This window comes from Anguilla rostrata, chromosome 15, assembly GCF_018555375.3.
Source record: "Anguilla rostrata isolate EN2019 chromosome 15, ASM1855537v3, whole genome shotgun sequence".
NCBI classification, from domain to species: Eukaryota; Metazoa; Chordata; class Actinopteri; order Anguilliformes; family Anguillidae; genus Anguilla; species Anguilla rostrata.
The window spans coordinates 19,377,360-19,389,810 of NC_057947.1; the positions used below are offsets into that span (position 1 = coordinate 19,377,360).

Sequence of the window (12,451 nt, forward strand, 5' to 3'; positions counted from 1 at the left end):
CAGATATGCTTGACTGTTTTCCAGAGGAAATTAAAGTTACAATTGTTTTACAGTATTGCTGTAACTGTGCTAGTGGATGGGGTTAATTGAATGCAGTTTACAGGAGCATGACCAAGAACACTTCCATTTCGAAGAGATTACGATGAAAAGCTCCAGCAGAAATTAAATACTACTGTCTGCTGCAAAGTTTGTGACATGGAAATGTGGAGTTATAATTTCATTTGAATTGCATTAGCATAAATATTAGATTACTGTCCTCAACATATATTTTTTGAACATTATTCTGGGAAAGAAAATGATGCAGTGCCATATTCTGTTAAAAACTTCAAAGTTTTATTTTTGGAGAACATTTAAAAATGCATAAACACAGGGAGGATATATGATGCTTATAAAACAGACAAGAGAATCTGGAATTAGGTTATGGTGTGGTCCTCAAAACAGCACTAAAAAGGACTTTTCATAAAGCATGAAACAGGATGGCTACTAAAACCCCCAAACAGCTTTTGAATATAAAGAACACCAACCATGAAAAACAAGGTATTTGTGCCTTCATGTAGTTTAGCTTTTGCACATTCATAGATTAAAATCAGCCAATTAGCTTGATGAAAAACTCAAAGTAAACCTTTTTTTTTTTACTGTACTATCAGTTGATGGACACCTGCACTGAACCACGGTGCCCATAAATTGCACACACTGACAAGTTACTCATAAAAAAATGATAATCTGGTTCCCCTACCCTCACAGCATAATCTTTACTGTAGTTATTTAAAAAATAAAACATAAAAAAATGTGCTTAAATTCTATACAAAAATGACAGGATATTAAATTATGATAAATAAACACGCATGAAGACACAAAATAATTTGAGGCCATATGCCTGTAGTCCTGAGGGCCCCTCTCTGCAGAGCCTAGGGGCTGTCTGCTGGGCTGGAGCAGATAGGCGTCCTCTTCATCATGCCCAGGTTGAAGAGGATGGAGTTGAGGTTGATGGCGAGGAAGGCGTGGGTGGGGTCCACGGTCCTGTGCATCTCCTGGACCGTCAGGTGGATGGAGCAGAGCTCAAACAGTCTCTTGTTCTTCCTGAGGCCGAACAGAGAGCAATGGCTTTATGGCCTTTTCCGCAAAACACCGATTGCTCTGTACCGATCCGTAAGTCAGCGGGTCCCACTGCCAAGAGCTGGTTACACAATCCGCTATGGTTGGCGCATAAATTACCCCCCCCCCCCCCCCACAAATGTAATAGAAGACCACCCATTGCAAACAGCGTAAACATACAGAAGGATTTAGAGAAAATAAAGTATGTTACTCATGCGCTTTTAATCCACAAACTCCACTGTGATCTTTTATTTTCTGCTGTTGCCAAACTGTCAGTGTTGAGGAAACACTTAATTGGCAGACATTGCTTTGGTCATTTAAAAAAAATTTAAACAAGAGAGGAATAAATATTACAATTTTACAAAAATGGAATTGGACTCTGTGAGGTATTTAAAAGCTAATAACACTGAGGTATTCATTTTACAAATAAACAAGAGGGATTTGTAGTCTTCCCCATGCGGTGAACTTGGATTTGAGGATTTGTTTTGTTGTGTACTGTTGCCTGGCGCAGCGATCTAGCCAATAACACCAGCGAAGACGACTCACACGACGCCAGCAGCGGTGGCAGTCTGGCTCTGGCCTACCTGATTTTGGAGAGCTTCTGCAGAATGATGCTGGCCTTCTCCACCAATGAGATATCCAGACGGGGGTTCCGCAGAAGCGTTGCTATGCAGCGGAAGAAGTCCTCCGTGCTGCAAGCCTCCAGGAAGGAGTTTAAAAGCCCTGCGGAGGGCAGAGACAATGCAGGATGGCCACGGGGAGAATTAAGGCTTCACATGCCCATATATGGGCAGAGCTAGAGACTTCCAGAAGGAACTCACTAGTTTTAACTGACTACAGATTTTGAGTGATAAATATTTTCAAACAAGCCACTTGATTGACAGGGAATGTCAGGATCCACTGTGGGGTTGAGGAAACATCAAGGCCTTCTCACATCAAGCCACCATCTTTTTTTTACGAACACATTCATATCTAGTTCTTCTTGCATACAGGATAAAAGTCATTGTGTGTTGAACATTTTATCAGAACCAGTTCGATTTCTGTCGCATGTGTATATGCTGAAAAAGCTTGTTCTCTCAGCAGTAACCACTCCTTTAAGTTTTTCATCATCAAACACAGTGGTTCTGCACTAGCTTGAACTGACCGTAGAAATTTTGAGTGCAACTTCTTTCAACAGGTTCAAACAAACCACTTGATTAACAGGGCATCTACCAACTGTGGGGTTCAAGAGGCCACACTCAGTAGTCCCAGGCAGAAACAAGTTCTTACAATCAACCACTCTGCGGTTCTGTTCCCAACCCAAATCAGAAGTCAGATTAAAGAGCCTTTGCTTAAGGGTAGGACCGAAACACCATCCTGGTTAAAACAGAATGCCTTGATGTCAGACCCCTGCTCCACTCGAACATCCACACTCATCCCCAACTGGGCGAAATGCATCTTAAGATCTCAGTTTCCTTTCAACTTTGCTTGAAATCCAAGAATATTTTTTAGAGCACACAAACGTGTTCATAAACCTCAGAATAGGATACGTCCAGTAAAAAAAACTGTATTCCCTAAACGGTGCAGCGATACCAAAACCCTGTTTCTAATTTGGCTGGGATGGGCTTTAACCTCTTCTGAGCAGTTGACTGAAAGAAGAAAACAGATGTCGATCAGATCTGATGAGAGATTCAGAATAAAACAGGGATGATTCAGTTAGGCAATCAGGGCTCGACTGCACTGGCACTGAAACACTACCAGCTCTGCAGCTTTCAACCTGTGGAATTGGACACGCTTCCATAACTCAAGATGCCTATCGATGTTCGGACACGGTCTAATGCAGAGCTTTTATCAAGCATACATTTATTGAGGACATGTGTCAAACGCTGGCAGGGCCTGATTAAACATGATACCGGGAACCAACGCGATTCCTCCATCATTCTCACAACAAACACCCCCGTCCCTTTAACGAACGCACAAGACTCCTGACAAATGTGTTTGAGGAAATGGGCCTGCCTTGCCTGCATTAAATCTCACTCACTCGATGAGCCTAATTACCCTCCAGAAGCCGTAATCAGGATGATAGCCACGACGTGCTTTCCCCCGCAGATTCAATCAGAGTTAAACTGCGCATTCAAACATCCTCTAATGCCCTTCAAAAGGCGCCTCGCCGACGCTTTATTTAACCCGGGATTGATGAGCCTAATCCCCGGGGATCAGTCCTCCAACTTCCTCGCCACGCAGCGAGGCTGGCACAGAGTGGCACGATAAGGCCGGCACAGAACGGCACCGACTCTGCACACCCGCTCAGCAGATTCACAGCACGGCCGAACCGGCGCGCTGACTTCATTACGGAGCACGTGTGTTCAGCACACACACAACAGAGTGAGGGAGAGACAGAGAGAGAGAGAGAAGACACACCAACACGCGCTCACTCAAACTAAAGGTGCCCGTCAGCACCAGAAAGGCCCCGGAGCGGAAGGTTAGGCGGGTGGGTAGCCGCGTGACGCTTTCCGCACACCCCTCGGACACATGTGGCGAATTAGCGGGGGAGCCCCGCGACGGCGACAGGAAACAGGGCAGGTGCCGGACCTTCGGGTGTGAAACCCCCACTGCCCCCCCCCCCTCCCTCCCCCAGAGGCCCCCTCATTACGCCCCGGTCGGGGGTTTAACTGCCAGGCCCGGGACGTTAATCACCGCGGCGCCGTTAGCGGGTCCAGCGGCCTGACTCGCTCCCCGCCCGCGCGCCTGCGTCTCTGCACAGTCTCAGCGCAGGCTGTCCACAGCCTCCCCATAAACCTGCGCACCCTAATGCCTTTCAAATGGCCGCAATTAAGCTCTGCGTGCCACACCTTCGGGACTGTACTGCCATAGTTTTTTTCTCGTTAAAAATGGTCTGTTTCACTCTTTAAAATGAAAAACAGAAATAATGAACCCTAGGACTAACACTTGATTGTCTAGGGAAAGTAACAGAAAATTAAAGAGGGGGGTCCTCAGAGCTTGTGTGAAAAGAAGAGTAGTAGTACAAAGAGAACAAACAAAAAAGAAAACATTTTCGGCTTTTTAAAAGTAGTGAGCGAATGAACAAGTGAGTCAAAGGAACAAATCTTTTGAACAAAGTCAAATTTGAGCTTGGAAACACTGACAGCACAAGTGAAAAAACAAGGTCACTCAGAAATGTGCGTGAGGTAACGAAACGGGGAGCAAGCTAGATTTTCAACGTGCAGAAGTGATTGCATATCTGAATGTTAATTTAAAAAATGCAAATGTTTATTTTTTCCTAATCGAAATACATTTGAATATCTATACTAAATTTGACAGCCCTATTTATCAGTGCTGAATTTTTAGCCTGTTGTCATGCGCATCTGTTTGCACACATCTGTGCGTGCGCATGCATGTGTGCTTGTCTGTGTGTGTGTGTGTGCGCGTGTGTGTGTGTGTGTGTGTGTGTGCGTGTGTGTGTGTGTATGCGTGTGTGTGTGTGTGGTCTGTCCAGTCAATGTGCTAGGCAGATGAGGAAGAGGCATTTGGACAGAGGGAGGACCGTAATACAGTGTAGCTAATTCTCCATAAAACAGAGCCAAGTATCTGCAGGGATAATGACAGCACAACACATCCAGCTTTCAGCTGCAGCTGGACCTGCATTCCTCTGCTTGCTCTGCCGCAGGTTCCCTGACTGGCAGGATACTCCACCCCATTCTGTGCACACATGAGCAGTGCTAATCATAAGGATAGCCACTTGATGCATTTGGTCTCACAGGACACTCCAGTCATCCTGTATGAGTAGTAATAAAGCCTAACGTTGTATATTTTATGGACTGGTCTCGCGATCTATACCATGAGAATGTGTACTGGATGCGGATAGGTTTGGACTTACAGCTAAAGCCATGAGGCTGTGAATCTCCTGCATTTGGACCCATTGTGCAAGACTGCAGACTCGCAGTCTGATATGCATGTTGCGCATTCGACGCATTTGACGCATCTGGACTCACGTGATTCTCCAGCCATCTGCAGCAGGATGTCGATGGAGACCCCCAGCAGGCCCCGGCCCCCCCCGCGCAGGTGTGCCAGGACCACAGGTAACGCTCTGTACTGCAGGAAGAGCTCTCGTCCCTCCTCGCTCCGCAGGTCGTCATGGAGACTGTCCAGCGCCTGCGCCAGGATGTCCGCTGTAGCAAAGAGGGTGGGCAGAGTCAAACACTGAACCGGGAGGAAGCAGTGAGAAGTCTGCATTACAGAGCTTAATGCTCCATTCCGGCGTTGGCAGTTCACATTCATGTCTGTAAGAAAGTGGTTCTCAAACTTGGTCCGAGAGGCCCCTGTGTACGCTGGTTTTCGATCCAATCACAATTGCAATCCCAGTATTTTAACAAGCTGTTAATTTTTTTTTAAGTGGCTGCATTTCATGCTTTAGAGGGACTATTTACCCTCTTAAACCACAGTATGCCAGAAACAGCTATGCATGCCACGAAGAATAAAATTCCCATGATCTTATTGTGCTATATTGAACCTGCCAAGAGCTTCTTTAAGTGAAGACTGACCACAGCTGCCTTTACTGTTCTTCAGCACTCTGTACATTTTACATGTGTGTGCACCTTTCCAACAACAAGAGCTGTAAAAGGCAGTGAATACAAACAACTCAGAACTACCCAGTGGGAGTAAAGCAGGGAATGAAGCTGGGTGCTTGGACAATGCAGGTTCAGTAAAAGAACAGACATGAGCAGGTTCACAGGACGTGCACATCTGATATTTCCCAGATGCGATGCGTCCCGGGCACACATGCTGAAGTGGCGTGGGGGGAGGGGTCTTCACAGACCACTCCATCCTGCAGAGTCACTGCCCTCCGTCTGAACACATCCCACTCTCCCAAATGGTTTCAGAACCCCAGAGATCTGACGCGTCGGTGGCAGTGATTCTTTATTAGGCGAGACTCTCTGCGAGCTCACTTAAGACCTTTCGGAATAAAGCAATTCCAGCTTAAACGGGAGCCATTATATGTCACTTTGAAGGCAGAGCCTCCCCATTCATCCCTTATTCAGAATTTCATTATCTGTCAATCGCGTGGCATAAATCAGCCAGAGGTCAAGTGGAATCACATGGCCAAAGTGCTTACAGCACTAGAGAATCCATCAGCGCTGCAGGCTCAGACTCCAGGTGGAAGATTGCGTTTGCTTTTATCTCCACAATCAGAAAAAACCACACTGTACAACTACAGGGTAAGAGGTATAAGGTATGCACATCTGGACAAACTGTAAGCACACTGCTGACATGGTCTAAATAATTTAAATAGTAAAACAGTGAATCATTTAAAGTAGATCATCATTTAGAGCTTCAATTGCATAGTTATTGTAGTGTCACTTTCTTGTTTATAGTACATGTATTTTATAATCAGCCCTATTCCAGTGGCAGATGAGCTCGCCCGCAGGTTCTGCTTAAAGTTTCTTCCCATTGCCAGCCAGGCAGGTTTTCCTTGCCACTGTGGCCTTAGGCGTGCTCTAAGGGGTTCAGGCTTGGATCTCTCTAAACCTGCTTTGTGCTTTTTGTAAAACGTGCTATACAAATAAAACTGAATTTAATAAAAATTGAATAGTGCTTTGCACCAACTCTGTGACAGATTAACTCTGTCTAAAAAACTGCAACACTGCCCTCTACTGTAGACTTGGGCAAAATGATGAAATTATTTCTGCAAATTATTAAACTGCCATGGTACCCTGGCTAACAGTGATCAGCACGTATGCACAGTATTTGGTGTAGGCTGCAGTGTAACCCTGGCTAACAGTGATCAGTGTGCATGTACACTATTTGGTGTAGGCTGCGGTGTAACCCTGGCTAACAGTGATCAGTGTGTATTTACCTTGGCTTATAGTGCTGAGGATGATCAGTGTAGACAGGAACCTGGTGTGGAGACAGGGGCTTTTGAATAGCGGCGATGCCTTGGTCCTGGTGGAGACAGGGGCATCGAAAGCGCCCCCCTGTGGGCCTGAACCACGGTACACCTCCTCCCCGAGCCTGCGCATGGTTGAGGTGAGGGTGAGCTGCTACAAAATACAAAAAAACAACAACAGGCCCATTAAAGGACTGAAGTGGATTAGCTGGGTGAAGAACATGAGTGCATTTACCCGATTCATAAGCACAAGACCTGGCTAACAACTTTCTCACACCTGCAGGTATAAATGCAACATCACTAAAGCAGTAAACCCGGAGCCAAATTATGAATCCTGAATATGTACAAATCACATGCACAACAAGCTCTGAGTAGAGAAACATAAAATCATAAAAACAGCATAACTGTCTAAATCACATGTACACGCATACTGCATGCACACACACGTACACACACGCTCTGAGTAGAGATACACTGAGTAGTATACACACAAGCGCACGTACCCACACGCATGCACACACACACACACACATACGAACACACACACACACACACACACACACACATACGAACACACACATACACACACCTGGGGGCTGTTGTCCAGCTGCTTCAGAGACAGGTAGATGAATTTAAGAAGGGGTATCAGGAGCCCCTTGTCCACCGCTGGTACGAGCTGCAGCTGCTCTGTCAACATGGGCAGCACCTGGACCGGGACATGCCATCCACCAACACGGGCGCCATGGAAACAACACGGAAAGAACAACAGGAGAGATAAATGCACACATTTTTAAAGCATTTAAAAATGGGCTTTGATTTATAGCTGAATTCAATAAAACCACTTGTCTACTTGGACAAAAATACTGACTGCAATGTGTTAGGACAAAACGCACTAAAGTAAACCGTTTGGATTTTTAAAAAGGATGAAAGAATACCCCCTCCGATGATATTTTAGCAGATGACATAGGTCAATTCCAGCATGCTTAGCAGGAGTATGAGGTGGAAAAGCCCAGGGTCTAATGTGGGGTGAACATGGCTACGGCTAACACGCGGCACTGTGAAAGCGCACCTTTGAACACCTCTCCTGTACGGAGCCCGTGTACAGGGGGAGAGCCTGCTGGGCGCCCTGGCCCGGTCCGTCCCCCTGTCCCGAGACCAGGTGGCAGTCTGTGACCCAATCCAGCAGCAGGACCAGCAGCTTCACCCCACTGGGGCTCGTAGAGGCCTGGGGGGGGGGGTCCAGGCGATTACATCATTACAATAATGATACTTTCGTAAATATGAATTTCAATTTATCCCGGACATCGGAAACCTGTGAAATGTGGGTCATGTTTTTACTGTTCCAAACCTGTCCCCGTTTGAGTAAAACCCAGCGGCCGCAGTACCTTGCTGGGTTTGGCGGGCAGCGAGGGCTTGTCCTGTTTGGAGGGTTTGGGCTCCTGGGTCTTGGACAGCACACTTTCACGGCCTTTGTGCGCCATCGAGTACTCGTACTTTCTCTGCAAGGGACACGCCACGTTTCATTCATACATCCACAGTAACTCCAGACAAAGTTATACCTACATGAACACATGCACCGAATACAGACATCAACTACCCTTTACACGCATGCCAACATCAAACTGCTTCAGCAGCTGGCATTAGCTCTTTGAGAAAAACTTTTCAATAAAAAATTCTTCTGTTGTGACGCATTAGTGTAATATCAAGGTCTTTGTTTCAGGCTTAAAAGAAAGATGTTGGCTGCAGCTGTTCCCACAGTAGGTGAGAGATGTTCACAGATCATGTGACCTGCTGGCATTGCTCACCTGTAGGTTCTCCAGGCGAGCTTGCACTTTCTTGGACTGGCTCTCCAGCTTTTTGTTCTGTTCAGTGACATCATTCAGCTGCAAACAGAAGATTCCGAGTTGACTGAGTGAACATTGTGCTTCAGAGAGTGAGAGGGCACTTTATTAGTGGCCAAGGCGAAAAATCTAATTAGAAGAGCATTATAAGAGATTTTATTTTATTGGATCATTGCTTATTTACTGGATGATTTATTGCCTTGTAATGCATGCACTGAATCCTAACACACAATTAAATAGAGACAGAAACTGTCCAAAGTGATGAGGATGATACATAAACCAAATATGCTTTTGAATGTATGTTTAGATATGTAAAAGTTTACTTAAAATTTCAGAATAAAGCACTTGCCTGATTCCTCATGGTGTCATTTAACTCTTTGATGCTGTCAAAGCTGGCTTTGATCCTCCGGTTTTCTCTGGCCTTCTCTTTGAGAGCTTCACTGAGCTGCTGTACATCCTGCTGATACTGCTGCAAAGGACCATTAAATACAGAAACAGACGCATATACCTTTATATGGAGAAATCATTTACATAAGTTACAATGACAGCATTGTCAATGTAAATCATATAAACAGAGCTGATCATCTGATCGGTTTGTGTTCTGTGTGCCAACGTGTTATTGCTCTGTGTACTTTAGCATTTTTCCATACCTTAAGGGGTCAGGGAATCATTTCAATTTTTCCCACATTGGCTCAAATTTAAAGAAGTCAGTTAAGGCCACTTATAAGCATTCTTTTAAACCTGAGGATTTCCACAGTAGCACCGAAGTGAGCTCTCACCTCCTGCAGCCCTCGCACCTGGTCATGCGCCTCCTCCTGCTCCTGGCGGGGGCGCAGCAGCCGCGACTCCCTCTCCCGCAGACGCTCCTCCCACTCCTGCAACTGCGTGGCCCACTGCTGCTGGTGCGTCCGCTCCGTCTGCGCAGGCACACAGAGGGCACGCTGGTCACGGCGCTGCAGCGCAGACTTGGGACAGAGCTGCGCAGGTCTGCACGTGACACGGGTCAGCTGTGTGAACGGGGCTTCAAGAACAGAGACCCTGCGGCGATCCCACCGAGCAGAAGAGGACCACTCCCATCTACAGAATGAACCCACCCGTCACTCACAAGAGCTGCAGCAATAATCAACAACGGGGCCCAAATTACAGGACCCAGAGGTGGGGGAGATCAAATATCCTGGGAGCAAAATTTAACGCACTCCGAGTCAATAAATCTCAGATGCCCCGTGTCACTAAGCAGCTGCAGGTCTGACCACAAGGGGGCTACAAGCAATCTGCGTGCCGGTGTGCCACCTACCTGCAGCTTTTCATAGATGTGCACCATCTCCTGGTACACCTGACTGATGTCAGCAGCGGACAGCGAGCTGCCCTGCGGGGAGGGCCGCTTCTGCTGCCTGTTAGCGGGCGCCGAGCCGCCAGTCCCACCAGACCCAGAGCCCTTCGCCAGGCAGGAGGGCAGGGTCACATCTGCAATAACATAAACATCAGGAGAACGAACAATATCAAATGTGACATAATGACAACGATAACACCAAGCTGTCATCTGACTCTCCTCCTGACGAATGCATCAACAGCAGAAACGCCACCCAGACCTGTCTCTGTGTTTATGTTGTTCTGGGTGTCGGACGTGTAGCCAGCTTCCTCTGCGCTGTGTTCATCCTCATCCTCACTGAGAGACTGGCTGTGCTCCCATTGGCCAACGCGGTCCAGCCTGGGAAAAGCACGGGTTACACATGCACATGCAGCGAAATGTTTTAATAATGCCACGATGAGCACAAAAAAAAGCTAAACGTTTAAATGACGTGAACGGTGCAAAGTCAGCTAATTGATTTAATGCTATCATGACCGCAAGCAGCAACACAATTAAAAAATATCAAAGGTGCGAAGCCAGAGAAACATTTCAAACCGGGTAGTACTGAGATCCAGATGTTCTGGCTACACTTCACAGGCTCATTACCAATAACAGTAAGGGAAAGAAACTGGAGTCAAGGCCACAGATCTCTGGGTTTCTCGATGACTACCAATAAGTGTATATCATGGAAACTACCTCTCAGGAACATTCGTGACTGCTTGAAACAGCTCCTGCAAGGCTTTGTCGTAGCGTTTCCTGTGATGGTCTATGGAACCGTACAGTGGAGACTCTACTGTCCTTGCAATCCTGGTCTCTAGAGGAAAGTTTACAAGAATAAAATTGCTTTAGGATAATTACATTTAAGTACCAATTTCATTTCAGAAACGAGAAATAAACATCCATCCATTTGTACTGCTAAACATTAGATATATTCCATAGATCTGACATTTTGATGCATTCCCTTTCTCTTTATAGACAGTAAAGTTATGTCAAACGAATACTACAGAAAGCTGCAAATGGCATTTTGCACAGCATTCCACCAAATTAATGTGTAGTTAGGCAGTTGCGGAATTAGCCAGCGAATTCATTTATATTTAAATTTAAAATTAAACCAATATACTGACTATCTTAAACATAATTATCATTAAACTTACTCACCATTAGATGTCATGTTGTCAAGCGCAACACGTTCTCCTCGATTTACGTTCCTTTTGGACGCCTACAAAAATTGACTTGTCATTTAACGTTATCTAATAGTAGCAAACAACAATTGCCATCATTAGCTATTGATGGACTTATCATTTATCACGTATCTTTCACTCGTTGCAAAGTAAATTAACTGATCAGAAATGCTACTATTGATAATAGAAATATGGTTGATAGACTTAAATTTAACAAAACATAAGTGGCGAAGTTAAGTGGACGATATAGCCACAGCGATACAGTTGCCCTTTAAGCTAACGTTAGCAAGCTACTGGCGTTTCCAGAGAAGCGACGAGGTAGCTAGCCTCCTATTCAACGGCCTGGAACGGACAACAAACAATGAAAACAGCTAGATAGAAGTTACTACATAAATCATAGCGGACTACATTTGATTGCTATCTAGACACAATCGGGGAAATAACACGAATATTAACATAGCAAGCTGGCAGTGTTTCGTTTCTGCCACTGTACGAACCTACTTTGACCAGAGACTGTTTTCTTGTTAGCTTTTGCTTGAAAGGTTAACTTTAGCTAGGTGTTCACTTCCATAGCGCGACCATTTACCAGTTTTCTCTTGTTTAGGTATTTCTTCTTTAACATTTCCACTGTAAAGTCAATGCAGGTCTCTGACGACTCACTGCTCATCTTGCAATGTCACTCAATAAATTAGCAAAATTAAACTGCAGTTTATCATCTCGGAACGATTTCAAATTTCGTGCAGCTCACACTACCCGGAAGAAATACCGCACCAGATTACCCAACTCGACTACGCGCATTACCGTAACCCAACGAAGAAGGGGCAATAATGTTAAATACAACTCGCGCTCTACCTCAGCAAAATGAACGTGTTAATGGGATCTCAAATTTAAAAAAACTACAGCCTCAGTGTCTTTGGTTTAATTTGAACTAAAATCCAATTTAGGCTTTGGAAACAGTTTGGATACCCCTGCTCACTAGGAGTTGATTGAGAACCCCAGTATATGGCCGTTATGGGATGCTAAACACTTCGATGACTTAATTCATTCTTTTAGAGGACTCTTGCTGAGGACAAAATGCACTCTACACCTACATTTTGCTAATGTATTGTTTAAACACTACAAA

The 12,451-nt window shown here is 45.4% G+C and overlaps 1 protein-coding gene across 3 annotated transcripts; it reads right to left on the reverse strand.

Moving 5' to 3' along the window:
• Positions 1 to 311: 311 nt before the first annotated feature.
• LOC135241424 (coiled-coil domain-containing protein 138-like) lies at positions 312 to 12,157 on the reverse strand. Of its 3 annotated transcripts, none has more exons than XM_064311804.1 (15): positions 11,915 to 12,157; positions 11,306 to 11,366; positions 10,844 to 10,961; positions 10,389 to 10,507; positions 10,094 to 10,263; positions 9,579 to 9,716; positions 9,149 to 9,265; positions 8,764 to 8,841; positions 8,344 to 8,457; positions 8,028 to 8,183; positions 7,548 to 7,664; positions 6,929 to 7,112; positions 5,067 to 5,243; positions 1,680 to 1,818; positions 312 to 1,080 (listed from the first exon to the last, which is right to left on the reverse strand). In XM_064311804.1, the coding sequence occupies exons 1-15, from the start codon at positions 11,993 to 11,995 to the stop codon at positions 909 to 911; spliced, it is 1,941 nt and encodes a 646-aa protein (XP_064167874.1). In that variant the 5' UTR covers positions 11,996 to 12,157; the 3' UTR covers positions 312 to 908. The 3 variants fall into 3 exon arrangements, with proteins under 3 accessions (XP_064167874.1, XP_064167873.1, XP_064167875.1); XM_064311803.1 differs by having other exon boundaries at positions 9,149 to 9,268; positions 11,915 to 12,150; XM_064311805.1 differs by having other exon boundaries at positions 9,149 to 9,268; positions 11,826 to 11,917.
• Positions 12,158 to 12,451: the final 294 nt, after the last annotated feature.